General features: G+C 36.8%; 1 protein-coding gene across 5 annotated transcripts in view; it reads left to right on the top strand.

Annotated features, from left to right (window-relative positions):
• Positions 1–21,183, top strand: part of INPP4B (inositol polyphosphate-4-phosphatase type II B) — a 1,018,353-nt gene that overhangs the window by 753,779 nt on the left and 243,391 nt on the right. For all 5 annotated transcript variants that reach the window (XM_069105434.1, XM_069105431.1, XM_069105430.1 and 2 more), the window contains 2 exons: positions 17,111–17,241; positions 19,527–19,631. In XM_069105434.1, coding sequence (XP_068961535.1) covers positions 17,111–17,241; positions 19,527–19,631 — 236 coding nt within the window. The remainder of the gene's footprint in view (positions 1–17,110; positions 17,242–19,526; positions 19,632–21,183) is intronic.

Raw genomic sequence — 21,183 nt, 5'->3', positions numbered from 1 at the left:
TACCCAGAATGTTCTTCCATCTCTTAGATCCCCTAACTTCCTTTAAGGAACAACTCAAGTTTTGTGAAGAATACTTCCTACATGAAATTTTTTTTCCAGATTCCTTCATCCCTTTCCCCAATTTTGGTGCTTTCCCCTAGAAAAGTGTTTTTTGTTTCCTTTGTAGGTTTTCATGCATTCATGTTGCAACACACAGGTACAATATAAGTCCCTTGAAGTCAGAAGCTTTTTTATTTTTGTTATATCTTGTTTCATATCTCTTGTCCTTTACATATAATAGGTGTTTTGAAAAATGCTTGTGGGATCAAATTGAATTGGCATTACTGTCAGTGAATATATTACTGAAATAGATACTGAAAAATTTGTGGGCCATTGGATGTGGGGGGGTGTGAGGTAGAGGGATGAATCAGATGCCTCCTTGGTTCTGAGTCTGGGTCACTGTTCTCTGAGGAATAACCCTGATAACTATTAAACATGATTCTCTATCTCCTGTCATTCTCACTAGCTCTCTCCCATGTCTGGAATTCTATCATACATCTGCTTCCTGGTTTCCTTTAAATATCAACTCAAATCTTACCTTTTATAAGAACCTTTCTTAATCCCTCTTAATGCTACTGCCTTGCCTCAAAATTTATTATTATGGTATCTTATAATAGCCTCCAATGTATCTTGTTTGAACATAGTTATTATTTTTTAATGTTGTTTTCGCCATTAAATTGTGAGCTCCTTGAGGTGAAGGAGTGTTCATGCCTTTTTTTTGTATGGTGCAGAGAGGCTCATGACAGGTGACAAAATTCTTTGTTCACAGCAACCAAAATGAAAAGTCCTCAATCTGACACCCTACCCTTTGTCTGCTCTAGTGACTATGGCAGAGCAGCAGAGCAGGAACAGAGAGTGCTAAGAGTTTTTAGATAATTTAGTGTTAGCAATATGAAATACACATCCAATGACCAGTATGTTAATGTTCCCCAGGAGAAACTGCACCATAATAAGATTGACAGTCTTCCTAAGAATGAAGTCAGAAAACTGGGAATGATATAGATTGATATATAACAGAACCAAAATATAACTGGCTGTCAGTCTGAGTAGAAGTAAAAATGGCATGAAAATTAATCTAGATGCAGAGGTTCTTAATCTGAGCTGGGTTTTAAGATCTGTATTTCAATATGATGTTTCCTTTGTAATCTTACATATTTTTATTTCATGCATTTAAAAACTTTATTCTGACAACGGGTCCATAGATTTCACCAAATTGACAAAGGGAGTTATGTGAACACATACACAAAAGATGAATAAGCCTGGTCTAAACAGTGATTTCCAGCATGTTGGGCAGATCTTTTATGAAAGATTTCTTAGAGGATTGCCAAAGATGAGAATGTAAGACAGGTTATGAGCTGAACCGTTGGAGGTGCAAGATCACTGATCTCGTGAAGAATAAGTGATCCTGTTTTGAACATCTTTGTAGAAATGTTTGTATTCTTCACAATTGGGCTGACAAATGTCAGCCTGTGGTCACCAGGAACATGGGGTGTCTGTTTCTGGAATGATATCTTTTTCTTCCTGAAGAGAGTTAAAGGTCTAGTTTTAAATCAAGATACAAATAAGAATAAACTAAAGGTCAGGTTAGGTCAGAACTATGTTTCTCCAGATAGAAAAGACATAGAGGGATGAGTATAGGATGAAAGGTATAAATTGGGGGAATAAGGGGAAAATAGGATGTTAGGCTATAATTAAGAAGCAGTCTGAAATGAATGAAGGTGAGCTATTTATCTGAAACAATCGGTATCCCACAAATCTCAGCCATTTTATATTGACAACAGATCTTCCCTGCCCCTTGCCTGAGCTAATATGTTGGCATTGTAATGGATTAGATATACCATATCCCTTCCTTACTCATTCACACAAATGAATCTGTATCCTCAGATGCAAATCCCTTTAAATTTTTTCTTTGAAGGCAATTTCCTTGAGTCATGTGATACAAAGTGGAAATGTGCGGTCAATATGTATTGAAGGATTTATGGCTAAATTACATATTGTGACTTAGAAAGCTTGAACATTGATTACCATCATGCTTTAAATATAGTACATTCTTAGTAATTGTCTAGTTTATTGAATTGAAATGTTTCTTATAGTGCTACAAACCAATATATAAACATCTGTTTTCTCATCTGGTGGTCAACATAGGATTTTAAAAAGGTTTTTTTCTTCTTAGTTTTAAAGGAATAGATCATTAGATTATTACTTGCATTTACATTTCATTTACATTTACATTTACTGCACACTAGACTATTTATTTTTTCTTTATAATGACTTGCTGTTTTCTTATATGGAAAGTATTTTTCTCCTTTCAGTAATTACCAGGTAGACTCTTAGTAAAACTAACTCTTTGTAAGTATGAAATGTTAAGCTTACAACAACAACAACAACAAAATAACCATGATTATATGACACTTTAAGGCATGTGAAACACTACATGTATTTATCTCATTTGATGTAGGAACTTACTAGGCAGCATGACAATCCCAGTGGATTGAAAGTTTGCCTCTACTCAGGTAGACCAAGTCCTGCCTTTCTTATGTGTAATCTATATGAAGATGGGCAAATAAACATCTCCCTGCCCTAGGTAAAAGCAAAACAAAAACAATGATATTTTCACCTTTTGTTGCTTTTTGTTTTGCTTTGTATTTTATTCCTCAGGGAGAATTTATTACATCCAAGCACATCCACCTTGCTTCTCCCAAAATCTTTACTTCAATTAAAAAAATATTCCACTTCATATAAGTTCATATAAATGTTACTCCTTTTGTTATGTGGAAAGTGTTTTTTCCTTTGACTAGTTAATAAATTGTTCATAATGTTTTCAATTACTGACTCTCCTTCAATAATAATTTAAATTTGCATGCTACATTAAAATTTCACAGGGCTTTCCTCACAATAGCCCTTTCCATGACACTCCCCCTCCCCAATCAACTTCAGTAATCTCCAATTGCCTCTAAAATAAATCATAAACTCTTCTATTTACCTTTTCAATATTCTTCCCATCCTGGCCCCAAACTATCTTTCCAGCCTCACTGGATACTCTGATCTTCTTTCTGTTCCTTGCACATGATGTTCCAAGTCCTTTCTCTATGCTTTTAACTAGCCATCCCTTGTACCTGGAGTACAATTCCTCCTTACCTCTGCCTTCTAGAGTCCCTCTCTTCCTCGAAGGTGCAGCTGAACCACCATGTTCTGCATGAAGCCTTTTCTAAGCTCCTTACCTACTAGTACACTTCTTCCCAAATAACCTTATACTTTAATTTATTTGTATCAATTTGTATTTATTCTATAGATTTCTATAGAGGTACTTGTCTGCCCTGTTATGATGTAACTTCCTTTCAAGTAGACATTGCTATATTCTTTATATCCTCGGTGTCTATCACTAAGCCTGGCACATAGGCATTGATGCAATGAGTTGTATTCCAAAGAGGCTGTGGTGTTTTTCACAGTCACTTATGAAAAGTCCAACCCAGGACTGGAAGTGGCTAAATCTAATCAAACCAGATGTTTTTTCTAACAAACCGTGTGGCTTCTCATTGTATCACAAGTTAATTCTCCCTTTGGAGACAATTGTTCTACTATCCTAGAGAGCTGATATTCCTGGCTGTTCACTTTGTACATTCACATCCCAGCATGATAATATCCTCATCTAGAAACATAATAAATCCTGTTGTATGACAACTGTTTCATAGATTTGGAGTTAGAAGGGACCTCCTCCATGTCACCTAGTCCAAGTCCTTCATTTTACAGAGAAGGAAACTGGGTCACAGAGATGTGAAGTGACTTTCCTCAAGTCACATTTTGATTAGTTAGGAGCAGAGCTGTGGTTGGAAACTTAATTTCTTGGACTGTAGCTCCAGCACTCTTCCATCTACATGGGGTTGCCTGTCTACGAATTGAGTTTGAAGAAGGAGATCTGATAAGAAGAATGGAGAAACTTTGGCAATTGATTGCTTCCAGTGAAGGAGGAATAGAGTGAGGGGTTGCAGACAGCTGAGATGACGAATAAATTCAATAGGAATATAGAAGGCTTTATGGTACTGCAAAGTTGGGTTGACTGCAGACAAGTTATGTAAGACTTGCCAAACTATGGGCCATAAAAATTTTATACTTCTCCTAATGGTGTCACATATTTTGTTTATGCCATGTATTTTCTTCAGATTCTGTCCTACTTCAGAGGTTCACTGTGCATATTCTACTTTGAAATATGTTAGTTACTCATGAAAAAAAATGCTCTTTAGGCATAGATGGAGCTTGGTGATAGCAACAAAAGGCAACATAAAAGCAAGGCATATAATAGTGTAAAAGGCATGCAATTGTATACATTGGTATGAGAGGCTAGGGTAACTTTCTAGTCCTTGTGTCACAAAGTCTTTTTAAGTAAGGGTAAAGGCCCTTTACAGGAAACCAGCGCTGAGTCAAACCTTGCATATTGCAAAAGGATCTCAGAGACCCATCAGAAATATTTTAATTCAGATAAACCTCAAAGCCAATAAACCTGTCCAAAAAAATGTCGAAATTTATGCCATATATTTTGGTTCTCTGATATGGAACACCAGCGAGCTTCTCTCCTTTTTCCTGCTCATCTGTCTTTTCTCCCCAACTTCCCCTGGGTCCCATCTACTCCTCACCTCATTATATTCAGACACAGAGAGGGAGATGAGCACATCAAGCTGTATAATAAGTTTGAGGAAAAAATGCTAAAGTGGGTCCTGCTGCCATCAGTGAAGCCATGCCTCTGAGCTACTCCTATCACCATAGGTTGGGTTTCAGGGGATGCAAGTGTCATTCCCAAATTCTAGTGTATCCTCTGGGTCTGTACTCCTGAAACCTCCCATCATTGAGCTTTGATTCATAGACATAAAACCTGGAGACTAGAACTTTTCTGTAGGAGAGGAATAAATATATGTTAATGTGTTCTAGAGAAAAAAAGTATCTCTGTGTACAACATATAATAAAAAAAGCCAAAGTTCATAGAATGAAAAGTATGATTGTATTTGGGATTCTATAAAGCTTACAAATAATTTTATTTCTATTTTGGGAGTAAATTCCAGAGTTTGCCCTGGATATTGCCATTTTTGAATGTTGCATTAATTTCAAAATCAGGGGATAAAAATTATTTGAAGACCATCAAATGCTGCTTATTGTTGTATAATTTTATAACCCATATGTACTTGATGATATATCTATCTATTCTTCTCTATAGATAAGTGATTCATATATACATAAGAGAGGCATTGTGACCTGATGGGTCTAGAGAGCTAAGCTTAGTGCTAGGAAGGTCTGGTTTGAATCCTTTATCTAAGATGTATTAGTTGTCAGATCAGGGGATAACAACAGCAGCAACAATGATAATTAGCATTTATTTAGTGCTACAGACCAAGCATTGTGCTAAGTGCTTTATTCTGAATACCCACTTAAACTCTGGATAAGTTAGACAACTATAAAAATATAAGTTATGGAGGAGTTCTGCATTGGCAGAGTTAAGTTTTCAAATCATGAATTCCCTACACTAATGAAATCACTCATCTATTTCCCCTACCACAAATAAAAAAAAATTTAAACCTTGAAAATGCCCGAATCACCTTTTATTTAAAAAAAAAACTGGGGCAAGTTTGCTGAATTGGTAGTTTTCAGATGTCCTCTGATATTTTGGAGGTCCCATCTTCAGAGACATGAGGCATACAGTGACAACTATTTTTTTAATAAAGTTTTTGCCATAATTTTTATTGACAGCTTACTCATCTTTGACATAATTCCCATTTCAAAGTTTTGAGAAAGTAGAAGTATATTCTGCCTTGGTATTCTGAGACAGCAGTAGCTCGTTGGCATATGACAAACTATAGATTTTGGAACATCTCCAAGACAAAATTTCCATTGTTTGTCCATTTGTATATGAAAATGGAGAACTTTTTCAAGGTCACTAACTAAAAAAATATCACAAACTAAAACAATTTATGTTCATGGCTGTAATGGAAATCAGAATAGGATTTGCTGTTTTTCTGGATTGAGTTTTAGCTTATCAAATGCCCTTGAAACTCTCCTTTGATTGGAAACAGTATATATTGTATTGCTCTTAAAAGGCCTAAGGGAGTTTGAAGATCTCCCCTGCCCCTTAATAGACCAAATGTCATGGGAGTCCATGATGGGAGGAGCTTGCAAAAAGTAATGAAACAGGAAGGAGCAGATAAGAGCACATGTAGAGCTGGGAGCAGGCCAAACTAAGAGAGAAAATGTTTGTTATGTCGGCACTCTGTTGTTCTGTCTGTTGGTCTGTCTTAATTTCTCAGACAGAAAGTGAATTGAGATTATAGTGCTGGTAATTTGTGTAAATATTGTTGTTGCTTTGTTAAGCATTGTTTTCCTAGAAACAGAAACTGTGAAGAGCTTGGAGTGGAGCAATCCCCATGAACTGAGACATGGAACAGGAAGGAAGAGCTGCCTATGTGTGAATCCAGGCAAGAGTTGGGACAGGTCAACCTATGGAGGAAGAGTAACCTGTGGAGGAGGAGACATGGGGTTTGAAATTCAGCCTCGAGTTATGATGAAAGTGAACTTTACTTGGATACTTTGTATTGATTGAGGAGATTGTTTGAGACTATGTGACTACCTTAGTAATAAGTTGTTATGTTATGTTGTTGTGAATGTTATGGTTTAGTTTCTTGAATGCTATGCTTTACTTTATTGCTTTATAAATAGAGAATTCATTATAATATATGATTATAGCCTTAAAGTTATTTACAGTAGCAGTCCTCAGGAGAGTTTCTCCTGATTGGCTTTATAATGGCTTAGTGACAGAAGATGAGAATTTGACTGCTAACTGTAAGAAAAGGTGGGGTCTCTAACAGAGAGGACCCAGCTGATGAACCAGAAGGCCATAAAGGAAAAACCATTAGTCCATTAGCACTGTCTTTCCACATCATCACTTGTTACCATGCAGCCTTGGTTGGCCAAAGAAAGTTGACAAAAGAGTCAAAAGAAGCAACCTTTCTTCTACTACCTGCTGCTGAGAAGAAAGGATAGAAAAGATTTAATTTCTTCTCTACTATCATCTGCTACTGAAAATAAGAACAATAGAAGAAGAGAGAAGGCAAAAAATGCTTATCTTCCTTGATACATGCTGCTGCTGAGAGATGGAGAAGAAGAATCAAGAGGCTTTTGCCATCTATAGATGTCACATCTTTTCTCTGAAAAAGAGCACAAAACTACTTCAGCTGAATACATCATCTGAGACTGGAGCTCTTCTTGCCTCATTTCCTCATCTGAAGATGAGCTCAAGAAGAAAATCATAAGCCACTCAGGCTCTTTCCCAAGAAAACCCCAGATGGGGTCATGACTGAACAACAATAAACAAAAACTACAAGGGGCATCAATGAATTATCTCATTCCATGCTTAGCAACGTGTCATTCTAGACCATTGTATATTAACTCAGAATAGCAGTGAAAGCATTTGATTACATAAAACCTATGCTTATCAAGAAACTTTTATGTACAATTTTTAATAAAGAAAAGACATCAATTTATACTATCCTGGAGCAGTGAGTTGCCCTGGCCTGATGCAATCCCTACAGTCACCCTGTGTCTGATGCAGGATTTGAACTCACATCTTCCTGATTACAGAGTCAGATCTATATGTACCATACCAAAATGTCTTTAAATTTCAGGCATTGGTTCCACCCAGCTCTCCAACACCATTTTCCTCTAACCTGTACCACTGAGATATAGTAGTCAAGTATTTACTATGCAGAAAGCAGTCTAGCTCCTTACATTTTAAAATAAAAGTTTAATGTCTCCCTTACTAGGCTATATTCCTTTGTGAGTAAGCTGTTTTCTGCTCTGTATTCTAATTGTTTTTATGATGTTAAATTTTCTCTTAGAAAGCACAAATTATTTAGATAGCTATAGTTTTAAATCAAATATTTCCAAGATTTTCCCAATTTGCTGTCATTATTAGTACAATATGTGTTCTTCAAATGAGATATTTGTAAAGCACTTAGCACGATGAGTGGCACAGAATAGACACTTTATAAATTGTTCCTTTCCTCCATCTTTATCTGTTTTGTTATTCCATATGAAGAACTAGGCTGCTCCGTTGTGAGTGGCCATGAATCTTGTTGAAAAGACCCTATGGTGTTTTGGGTCATGAAGCCATCAGCACAAAGTCATCTGTAAATAGAAACATCTGTAGAATTTCTCTCTCAATAAGAAATACCCATTCTATTTTAATTTGGGGCAGAACATTTAGTTTAATTCACAGAACATTTATTGAGCACCTACTATGTGCAACTTAATCTGTTAGACACTAAGGACAAAAAGACAAAATTTAAAGAGCTCCTGAGTTTATATTCTCCTGGGCTGGGGGCATGGGGAGGGCACATACAATGAGAAGAAAATTCAAATGCAAAATAAATAGTAAATAACTCAATTGGTAATCATTTAACAAACATTTAAGAGATAGTAAAGGTTCCTTGTAGGAAATGCTTCTGAGTCTCAAAGGGACTTAACATTCCCTTGTTCCATGAGTCTTACTCCCTTCCCCCTCCCTCCCTCCCTTTCTATTTTCCCCATCCTTCCCTCCCTTTTTCTTTCCCTTCTTCTATCCTTTCTTATTTTTTCCCACCTCTTCCTTTCCTCCCTGTCTTCCTTCTTCTTTCAGTCCCTTCATCCCATTCTCTCTCCTTTATTCCCATCCTCCATTCTCACCATGGCTGATTTTGTTTTTCTTGCCTTTATAATGGGTATGGGAGAGAGCAAATTTAGAACTGAAAATAAGATAAAATTGTATTTTAAAAAGTGTTTATGTATCATATGTAAGAGAAGTAATTTTCTGAGCAGAGCCATCATTTTCCCCCTCTAATCAATAGATAGATCCAATTGTATTTCTGTATCATATAGGACCTGGGTTTGAGTTCTCACTTTCCTACTTAAGACTTTTGTTACCTCAGGGTTAAGTAATATTTGTTTTCTGTGTAAAGTTAATGGATTAAACTAGATAGTATTGAATTTTCCTCCCTCTTCTGATAATCTTGGATTCTATGAAATATTGTAACATAAGAAATTGTTGCATGAAGGAGGGGCCAGACTTCCATGACCTGATCTTAGAAGGCAGAACTAGAATCAGAAGGTAGAATTGGCAAAGGAAAAATGGAGCTCAGTGTGAAGTAAACATTCTAATCAATAGTGCTCATCCAGAAATGGAGAGGGTTCTCTCATTGGATGGCAAAAATCCCATCATTTGTTTTTGTTGCTTTTTGTTTTGTTTTATTTCTCCATCAAAATTTGTGATTTTATTGGTGTGAGAAGCTTTCTGGTGACAAATCTTTCTTAATCAGTGCATAATAGCAATTCTTCCACCATGGAAAGTCTTGGAAACTTGCCTAGGGAGCTAAGTGATTAAGAGAATTGTCCCGGGCCACAAAGCTAATAAGTATAGGAGGTGGGATTTGAATTAAGTATAGCTCTTTATTCGTTCTACTGTTCTGCCTTTATTTCCCATCATTGGAGAGACTGATCCAAGTGAGGCCATGCAGTTCCTTTTTGGAATTGTCTTAGAAAAGATTCATTCTTTAGCTAGTGGTCAGATTAGGTTACCTCTGAGATCTCTTTTGTCCTTTTTGTTTTTACTCAATCATGTCTGACTCTCTGTGATCTCATTTTGGGTCTTCTTGGTGGATATCCTACAGTGGTCTGCCTTCCTCCTCCAGTTCATTTTATAAATGAAGAGACTGAGGCACACAGGGAAAAGAGTTACTCAGGGCCACACAACCAGTAAGCATCTGAGGCCAGATTTGATCTCAGGAAAATGAATCTTCCTGATTCCAGGCCCAGAATTCTATTTGCTGTGCTACTTAACTGACCCCCTTCTATCCCCAAGATTCCACAAATTAGTGAAAAGAAAGTTATGAAACTGTGGGATGATCTAGTTCCCTGTTATAATTAAATTGATCTGTTGGATTTTCTTGCCTACTGGCAAGTTTCTGTAAGTTCTTATGTATATGCATTATGTATATGTTATTTAGAATTTGAAATAAATCAGCACTATGGCACAATGCTTCTGTTTTATTTATTCTCTTATTTTCCTTTTGTACACCCAATCATATCACTCTTTTTTTTTGGAGGAGGAGGAAAGGCAGGGCAATTGGGGTTAAGTGACTTGCCCAAGGTCACATGGCTAGTAAGTGTTATGTGTCTGAGGCTGGATTTGAACTCAGGTCCTCCTGACTCCAGGTCTGATGCTCTATTCACTGCACCACCTAGCCTCCCCAATCACGTCACTCTCCAGTCCCTGCCTTATTCCATTTTTTCAGTTCAGCTCAGTAAGTAGTTGTTGATTGCACTCATGCCCTCTGCAAAGAGCTAGAGTGCATATCAAGATAAATAAGCCCCCGTGTCTGCCTTCAAGTAAATCATAATCTAGGGAAAGGGGAAAAGACATATGGTACAAGGAAGAATAGCATGTATCATAAGAAAATTGGAGCAGTGGGGTGCTGCAGTAGATAGAAAGCCAGACCTGGAGTCACGAAGACCTGAGTTCAAATGTAACCTCAGACCCTTCCTAGCTGTGTGACCTTGGACACAAGTTGGTTAACCTTGTTTGTCTCAATTTCCTCCTTTGTAAAATGAGTTGGAGAAGGAAATGGCAATCCTCTCCAATGTCTCTGTCCCCCAAAGCCCCAAATGAGGTCAGGAAGAGTTGGACATGACTGAACAGCATGAGAAAGTCACAGATAAAGGACAAGAATGGGGCAACTGGGGGCGGCCCGGTAGCACAGCGAGTAAAAGCACCTGTTCCAGTGTCAGGATGACCTGGAGATTGAATCCTGGGCTCAGACACTTAGCACCCACCCAGAAACACCTGGCCGTGTAACTTTGAGTAAGTTACTTAACCCTAATTGTTTAGGGGTGGCCAGGTGGCACCGGTTCCAGTGTTGGGATGACCTGAAGATTGAATCCCGGGCTCAGACACTCAGCACCACACCCAGAAATAACTGGCCGTGTAACCTTGAGCAAGTTACTTAAACCCGATTGCTTAAGAAAAAAAATTAAAAATAAAAAAGAATGGGGCAACTGGACATACACAGGGAACATACCTGAACAGGAAAACAGGAACATGAAGATGTGGCTAGGACACATTGTAGAGGGATCCATACATAGGGGCACATAGCCAGGATACATTCATTATGTCTTCTAGGTCTCTTCCCCATCAGCCTCATATTATTATTCAGTGGTGCTGCTGGGCTTGTTGTTGTGTCATTTCAGTCATGTCTGAATCTTCATGACTCTATTTGGGATTGACTTGGCAAAGATATTGGGGGAGTTTTCCATTTTCTTCTCCAACTCATTTTATAGAGGAAGAACTCAGGCAAACAAGGCTGACTGACTTGTCCCCAGGGTCTCACAGCTAGTAGGTGTCTGAGGCTGGATTTGAACTCATGAAGAATAGTCTTCCTGAGTCCAGGACAGGCACTCTGTCCACTGAGACAGCTAGCTGTGCATCTGGTTTATAGCACATATTTAATAAATGTCGGCTAAACTTAACCAAGTTCGTTGGAGAAATCAGGGTAGGCTTAATGGAAAAGTTATTACCTAGACTGGGCTTTCACTAGCAATAGCTCAAAAGATGACTTTCCCTGTCTCACAAAGCTAGTGACAGTCACTAAGCTACATCCATTTTAACACTTACTTGCTTCAGGAGAGGGCTTTGGGAGGGTAATATTTTTTCTACTATTTAAAAAGGATGGATATTTTAGGCCTGCCCTCTAACTAGTACACCAGGTTGCCTCTGCCTTACACTGAAGACTTACTAAATGTTTATTGAACTTGCTGAATTTTTTGAAGATTTATTATCCACAATGCAAGTTGTTTCCAAGTTAAGTAAATTAACAATCTCACAAGTTCACTGATTACCTACTCTGTAAACATTGTGCTAAAAGCTTAGAGGAAATAGGAAAAGCTTAAAGGTACATACCTGGATCTCAATAAGCAACTTATAATGTGTCTATTATCGTTTTCATAATAAAGAGAAACCCTTGTGTTGACGGGGAGATACTATTTATAAAGCACTTAGCACTATCCCTTTCCCTCAATGTAACAAGGAAAAGTATATGCTTTGGCATACATAGGACTTTATATCAAATTCACATCAAACAATGCTAATATTAACATTTTTTTTCTTATTTGCCTAAACTATAGATTACTTAGCTTCTGTTTTTTGAGCTGACAAATATTGGGTCTGGTATATAACTGCTGTTCTCCTTTTATGGCAAATCTGCAGAATCAGGGACATTTGTAATAATGAAATCAAGAAGAGAAAAAAGGTTAATAATCCCCAAATTGGTACAGCAGGAATAGTAAGACACATTTCTGGAACCTGAAATGAATGTACTGTTTGCTTGATATGTTTTTTTTTTTTGTCTGTTGTTGTTGAAGGGCATTTTGTGCAAGAGAATGTTGGGATAGGAGAGAGGAAGAAGCATGGGACTTCATAACCTTAGAGTTGGAAAGCTCCTTAGCACTATCTATATCTGAACCAAAAAATCCTTTCACTTAACATGATTTTAGTTGGGTTTCACCTTGGTACTAGGCATTTCCATTCTGTCCTTTCCAATCCAAATTTACTTAATGGTGAAGAAAGAGTTGAGTGGTTCTGTCTCCTGTTTATGGTTCATTCTCATTGTCCCTAGGTTTTTTTTTTAAAGGAAATCAGGATTAAGTAATTTTCCCCAGGGTCACACAGTGTATAAATTGCCTGAGGCTGCCCTTGGACTCACACCTTCTGACTCCAGGGCCAGTGTTCTGTCTCTGAGTCACCTAGTTGCTCCATCTTTAGGCTTTCAAAGTCACTCATAACCTGACGCCTCCCTACCTTTCCAGTTTTTTCACCATTCATTTCCCTATACAACTTCTATAATCTGGAGACACTGACCTTTTTTGCTGTTCCTTGAACAAAACACTTCATCTCTCATCTCTGAGCATCTGCACTCAACGTCTCCCATCTCTGAAATGTTCCCTCCTTCCCCACCCCTTGCATCCTGGCTTCTCTTGCTCTCTTCAAGGCTCAGCTAAAATCCACCCTTCTTCAGAAAGCCTTTCCTTTTCCCTCTCAGAGCTAACATGCAACCTCAGAAATTATTCCCAGTTTACCCTGTGTAGATCTTTAAATATGTAATGGTGCACATCTTTTATATATATAGTGGTATAGATCTATTATATATAGATATAGATATATAGTGGTTTAGATCTTTTATATATATATATTGATTTGCATATTTTCTCTCCTGTTCAAATTTGAACTTCTTAAGAAAGTCATCTGTTGCATTTTTCCAATTCTCAGCTTAGCACAGTGCTTGACCCACAGTAAGTACTTAATAATTCTTGTTGATAAGTTGATTTGACTAAAGGAATAGAGTGAATTCTGTGGGTCATGGTAGTGAAGAAGTCAGGTTAAATAATAAGAAAGGTGTTAAGTTTAAGTTCATGTGGTAAGGATTAAATTCTCATGTTTCAGAAAAAGAACTATAGTATATTTTCCGGTCTCTTAGAGTAGTGTGAATGAGGATGCTTTTGTTTTCTCAATTGTAAAACTATCTATTGTTTCTTTGTTGAGAATTTAGCCAGATTTCTTACCCTAGTTATAAAATAAAACTTATACATATAAATACACTGATGACTCCTCTTGGTGACTCTGTATCTCACAAAATATCTCACATAATTCTTTTGGACTTAATAGGGAAAGGATGCTTTCCAGTATCCTTTTAACCTTCATCACCCAGAAATCCATACCACCACCACTCCAAGCTCCAAAGACTTTTTCTGACCCCTAAGTCAGTTTACAGAAAGCATATGAGTAAGAAATTAAGTAATTTAATTAAGAAAGTAAGTAATTGCTGGTTAACCAATGTAGGACCATCAAAAATGATAATAACCTTTTTATATAGCACATACGATGTGCGGGGTGCACTATGCTAAATACTTACAAATATTATCATATTTGATCCTCACAATCACCCTGTTTAGTAGGTTGTTCTTATTACCCCCATTTTACAGATGAGGAAATTGAGGCAGATAGAGGTTAAGTGTCTTGCCCAGGGTCACACAACTAGCAAATGTTGGGATGGATTTGAACTCCAGTCTTCTTGATGCCAGGAGTTCTATCCACTTTACCATTTACCTACCCATTAGAGGAAAGATGTTGCAATGAAAACTAGAATTCTTTTGAGAGGAGCAGTAATGATATGATTTAAATAGTTGAAAGCAGGTCATATTTTTTGGTTATACTTCAAAGTAGATCTATGATTTCCTTGACATGTTCACTGTTCCTCACCCATTTGTCCATGTCCTCTTGTAGATCTTCCACAGAGGATCCATTCAATGTAGTCTTCCTCCTGTTCTTTGAATATTTTGTAGATATTAGTAATACATCTCTTGTCTCTTGCTCTTGCTGTATACATTGTCTACCTTCTTCTTCAGCAATACATGTTCTTGATGAGGTCCTTTCATTAGTTGGGTTTTTTTTGCCATACCTCTTCCATAAATCATAGCTTTAATCAACAGCTAATATTCTTATACTCAGCAGAAAGCATTTTATTTTAAAAGTCATGAATCTATGAATTTGTATTAAATGTGTGTCTAAGAAACAATATCTCATTGTTATTGGTCATACAGATATTATGGTGGTGAATGATTTAAAACAAGAACAAAAATAAGGTGGCATATGAGAGCTTTGACCACTATAAATCAAATCTGAATTTTAGTTAATTGGCATCAACTAGATAAATGGAATAAATTAGGATCGTAAATAATATTGAAGATCTAAATGGCATAATAAAGAATTTTTTTGATGAAGAAATAATAACACAAGCATAAAATGTTTTTCTCTAATTAAATTGTCCTTTTGGTAGAAGGTGATGACAAATATAAATTTAAATTTATTTATTTATATTTATATTAAATTTAAATTTTTAAAGAAAAATAAAACACTTTGTGTCACTAAGAGGTTTGATGAAGTTATTCTATATTTGTGTATCATTTCTTTGACAAAGCCCTACTCTGATATCTTGTTGTGCTTTAGTTGACACAGGCTTCTTTAAAAAATGACAAATGAGAAAAATTATTTCTATTATATTAATAACAAATTATTAAATTAGAAGCCAGGCTTTTCACCTTTTATTTCTTTATTTAAAGCCTGGCCCCAGTTAAAAAAAATCAATCTGTGAAGGATGAGACTGATTGATGAGTCTAATCCTAATCCTCCAGGAACATGCTAACTTTTTGAGAGTGTAAATACAATGTAGTTTGGGAAAATTCTTGACCCAAGGAGAACAGTTCCTGTCCTTGTACCACTCCATTAGATTTTAGGATGACCCAGCTCATGAAGGAGAAAACCAACCAGAGTGGTCTGGAAGGAGATGTATTCCCCTTTCTAGATTGTTGGAGGTAGTGATCAAGCCATGTTCTCAGCAAAAGGGGCTGAAGACTACTAGCCCACCTCCTCATTAAATGTCCATCAACCAGAGTTGATTTCCACTTGTCAACAATATATTCCCTTTCAAATAATATTTAAGGCTTTTGGGTTCACCATGTTTTTGTCTTTGTTTTTCTGGGAGAACTCACTGACCATCAATTTATTGATTATCAGGTAGCATAATTAATAAAATTGATTATTAGTTAATAAGAAATTCTGTCTCCTGGCATTTTTCATTTGTCACACAACTGAGGGTAAGCTCTGACAAGTCCTCCTACCAACCTGCAAAAGATTCATGTACAAGTCTCAATATGGAATCTATGACTATTATTCAAGAACTACAACTACTGGCCTTTCTCAGAGTGACCCATCATCAACTTGGTATTTTTACAATAACCCATTGATGTACTACTATAAGTAGTAGCAGTCTTATTCACCCCATTTTACCAATGAAGAAACTGAGAGGCTTGGAGAGACAATTATTTTCCCAGCCTCAAACCAGCTAATCATCTTTGCGATAAATTCAGGTCTTCTAAACCTAAGGTTCTTCCTCCTATACCTCAAATGAGTATTCCTCAGTCTTGGTTAAAAGATGGAGATAAGATAGATTGTACCTCTTTTTAGCATTACTTAAGCACTTTGTACTGAACCTATGGATTCATACTACTTTAATTTTGACTATAGATACAAGTCAGTCACTTTGTGAAATCATTCATGGAGGTATTCCTTCCTATGGTAAAGATTTAAACACATCCATGATTCTAATCCTACTAAGTGCTTGTCTACATCTTTCAATGAATTTACTATCAGAGCACTAATCACATGCTGTGGCCCTCCTTACAATCTCATGACATTCTATAGGTACAATGGAATCTATAGGTTTTCTCTTTTCTCTTAGTCTCATTTTGTTACTTGTCCACTTTTCCAGACATACTTTTATCTCTTTCTCTCTTTTAAACATATTTTCAATATTTTGTAAGATAAGGGAAAAAATGAGAAAACCAAAAACCCTCTATAAATGCTCTCTGTAATAATAATAAATAGTTTCTATAAATATTTAGATATTGCTTTAACAGTTCTATGTACATTGTCACTTTTGGTCTTCAGAAGAAGTGGGCAGAAGTATCTTATCTTGTGAAGATAAGAAGTTTTTCTTATCCTCATTTTGCAGATGAGGAAACCGAGAAGAAGAAGAAGTTAAGTAATTTACTCAGAGTCATTGAGGGTAGCAAGTATCTGGAACATTATTCAAACCCAGTCTCTCCAGTCTTCCATCCACAATGCCACCTAGCTGACTCTAGATACAGGTCAAATGTGGATTTATGATAGCGATAAAGCCAGTAGCTAATAAATTATGGATCACCAAGTATTTGTACCATTTCCTACTTCAGAAACTGAGTCCTGGGTGGGATTGATGCTAATACCATTGCAGTATTAATTCCATCCAATCACTGCTTTTATAAAAAGAAAAAAAATAAGTATTGAGTCAATGTTGAGTATTCTCCAACTCTCACTAATCCATTTTTCCTAGGTTTGTTGTTATTGTTATTCTAGCAGTTTGTATCTTAAACCAAAGAATATTTTCTTTTTTCTCTCCTTCTGTAATAGAAACCAGGAGCTAAAAGATCTTGGTGAGCTTGCACCACATTGGGACAATCTACGCAACAACGTTCTTGCTCACTGTGAACAAATGGTGAACACGTACCAGGATATTCTGACGGAACTTGGGAAGCAAACAGGTTTGCAACTAATCTCTCTATTTAATCAGTGGAATGACAGATCACATGTCATAGGAAGTAAGAAACAGTATAAATGACCACAGAAGAAACAGAATGGGAAGGAGAGGAAAAAAAAAGTGTGTAGTCATCTGTCAGAGCAATTGATAGCTAAGGGAGATGTGGAGTCTCCTCACAGGATTCTGGAGAGCATTAGATTTTCTATATCCAATGTAAACAAGTGAACTTAGACCATTCTCCAGCATTGTCCCTGGATCCTATAAAATCCTATCACTAAGTAGCTTTGAGATCCTGGGCAAGCCATTTTACTTCTCTGGCTCCTAGATCCCTTGTCTCTAAAGGCAGGGATAGGTTGAACTAGATTATTTCTAAAGTTCATTTTAGTTCTAACATTCTATGATTTTAGAAAGCAGGGTAAAAAGTAACCACTCCCTAAGAGCCATAAATCATCATTAGAGCACAGAGCATTTTTAGCTTACTCTAGCAGAAAGGCAACTTGTAGAATGTAGATGGCATTTTTAGCTGGCAGGAATGATTACTATTAATTAACCATTAATGTTAATTATTAGTGTGAATTAATATTAACTATTAATTTATATACCTATCTTAAAACAAAACAATATATTAATGGGACTAATTGTCATACCTTTTGGTACCAAGTCCTGGTTATCTCTCATTAAGATTATCAATGTTTAGGGCTAGGTGGTGCAGTGAATAGAGCACTGGCCCTGGAGTCAAGAGGACCTGAGTTCAAATCTGGCCTCAGACACAACACAAAACTAGCCGTGTGACCTTGGGCAAGTCACTTAACCCTAATTGCTCTATCTTACGCCCTCCAAAAAGCAAAAAAAATATATTATCAATGTTTCTCATGTGTTCCTCAACTTTTGGGTGAGATCTTACCTTTTATCACAGCAAATTCTAAAATCATCCGGTGAGCATCATGAAATTCAATTTAACTCAACAAATATTGATTAAGTGGTTGCTTTGCTAGGCCCTCAGGATCCTAAGGCAAAACCTGACCAGACTTTGCACTCAAGACACTTAAATTTCATTATGGATACACAAGTCATATACTAATGAGTAAATGCAAAGTGTGCACAAAGGTATACAAACTGTTTCAGAAGATAGTAAACACAAATAATTTGGAGGAATCAGAAATTTTTACTGTACAAGGAGAAACTTATGCTAATCTTTGAAGAAAAGTAGGAATTGTTCCAAGAAACTAATGTGTAGATGTCCCAGCCTTGGAGTCAAAATATGTGGGTTAGAACAATCTTAGAATTAGAATTTAAAGTTGTGTGACCCTGAAATTCTAGACCCGTTTCCCAATCTGTGAAATGAAGCTATGATAACTAGACCACCAAAGATAGTCTTATACTATTTGCTTATAGGTCATTGTAAGGCTAGTTCTTTGCAGAATGCCTCCAAAGCACTTTGAAGAAATATTAGTCATTTTTATTTTCCCCTTACATTTTGTTTTTGCACAAGTGATTAATTTTTTACCAGATGCAATTTTTAAACACCTACATGCAGAAATTGGTTTTGGGGTGTATGTATGGCCATGCCTCTTTGTGTGTGTGTATATATGCAGCATAGCGTGATATAATGGCCCATTTCAGTCACTTTCTTTGTTTATGTATGTATGGGCAAGCTCCTTTGGGCTTTTTTCATCCAGGTTTAACTAGATGGACTCTGAAGTTGTCTCTGGCACTAACTACATTATGTTATGATCTTACAAATCCTGTGTTGCTATGTAAACTAGTATATATCTAAAGAAAAATACTATACATTCCTTTCATTTTGCTCTATTATTTGTTGAGATGAGAACTCTCTCCCTCAAAATTTTTTTATCACCATTGGTGAATCATAGGAAGTGAAAACTTTGCTGTGATCTAATTGTACAATTGCAAATTAGTTGTGCATTCTCTCATTTTCTGTGCTTTTAGAACATGTAAACATATATTGTCATCAATTTCTATAGATCTGTAAATATTTATATATGTAAAAATAGGGCATAATTTCTACCACACATGATGGTCTTCTTTTAGCATTAAGCATTGTACCTACTACCTAAAGCAAACCTCACAAAATTCATTTGTCTTGTGAGTCAAATAGAATTCTGTGGCTGCAAGCAAAGGTGTGGTTATTAGGATTTCTGCTTCTTTGTCATTGCACAGGCTTGAAAAAAAAATCAAGAAGAGTGTTACACAGGTATGTTTGTCTCTCATTGGCTTGAGGAGATGTTGGACTATCCTTAACGGTACTTAAAGTGGGTTCTTTTCCAGGGTCTTCCTTCAGATCAAGCTGCAGCAAAGGGGAGAAGACATTAGAATTCATTCCGATAAACCTGCATTTGCAAAGAATGCATGTTCACAGCCCCCAGTTGAAAGGTAAAGTATGTTTCCCAGAGCAATGCATGAGGAATGTGGCGTTGATACGTTTTGTGTTCACTGAGATAGAGTCATCCCCTATGACATGATTAAGCTAAACAAGTGAGGAGGCCTTGAAGCAATACATGTGAGAATTTACTATTATTCTAGTGAGAATGTAAGCTCTTGAAGTGGTAGATTTAAAAACATGGCCAGCTGGAATAGAATGGAGAATGATCAGGCCAGACAAATGAGACCCTGAGAGACTGTACAGAAGCTGCCAGGCCTTGTGCACTGAGCAGAGCATGGGCCCTGAACAGCTGTGTTTTCAAGAATTCTGGAGACTTCCCTGTTTCTTCATGCAGCACTAACGGTAGCAAATAGGAGAGTCAGGCAGTCATCAAGCTTTGGGTAGAGGAAAGACTACTATTGGCCCCATTCTGCCTCCCAGATCTCTACCCCCTGACCACTACATGAACTACCAAAGACCAGGCAACAATATCTGCCCTTTGATGCAGCCAGGATGCTGACAATCCAGTCTTCACCCTCACAACGTGCTTGATAGGTGAAGCAAACCCATCTTGAATGTCAAAGAGGATGTGTTGAGCTGGCAAGAGTCCTCTCATCTTGGACTGTATGAGGGATTCTGTTGTCTTCTGTTGCAGCATTCCTGAGAGGAGAAACATGCTGGCTCTTTGGACTTAGAGGATTAAGTCTCAGGCTGGAAGGCATGCATCCTTAGACAATTCAGTTAACTCTAATTTTTTTTCATGGACAACAAAAGATCACGGTTTGTCTCTTCTAAGCAAAAATAAACTACTTCTAAAAATAGCATAAAAATAGGAATAGATTGAATTCTATAGATAAAGATGTTGATTCCAAATTAAAGTAAGAATTAAATTGTGTGACATTTAATTTAATTTAATTTAAAAAAGAACTTTTAGACATACTTGAGATGTCCCTGACAAATTTGGGAAAACAGGTACATTGGTGCAGTGTTGGTAGAACTCTATATTGGTCCATACGTTCCGGAAAGTCATTTGAAATTTTGCCCTCCAAATCTGTAAACCCTAACGAATTCAAAACATGTTTACCTAGAGCCTACTTTGTATAAGGCACTTTAGTCAATAGGTATACAAAGACCAAAACAAAACTGCACTCAAGGAGCCTTCTCCTAGAGGAAACACAGGCACAAGGCAAGTGATGAGATTATTTGAGGAGCAGAAAAGCCCTACAGTTCAGATAGGAGAGTAGAATCAAGAAAGGTTCCCCATAAGAAGTGGTACCTAACCCCTGAAGGAAGCTAGGGATACTAAGAGGTGGAGATGAAGAAAGAGTTTATCCCACTCATGAAGGATATCACTCAGGCAAAGATGTGGAGATCAGAGTTTGTGGCATTCAGGGAATAGCTTATAGTTCAAGTTGACTGGGACATAGAAATACCTTAAGGAGTAATGAAATAAATCTGGAAAAGTAGGTAGAGGCCAGACATTCTAGACACCCCCCTTCATATCTATCTATCTATCTATCTATCTATCTATCTATCTATCTATCTATCTATCTATCTATCTAT

This window comes from Petaurus breviceps, unplaced genomic scaffold (assembly GCF_028583685.1).
Source record: "Petaurus breviceps papuanus isolate PSGF00001 unplaced genomic scaffold, PetGlider_PUasm1.0 76, whole genome shotgun sequence".
Taxonomy (NCBI): domain Eukaryota; kingdom Metazoa; phylum Chordata; class Mammalia; order Diprotodontia; family Petauridae; genus Petaurus; species Petaurus breviceps.
This window is presented reverse-complemented; position numbering and strand designations above follow the sequence as displayed.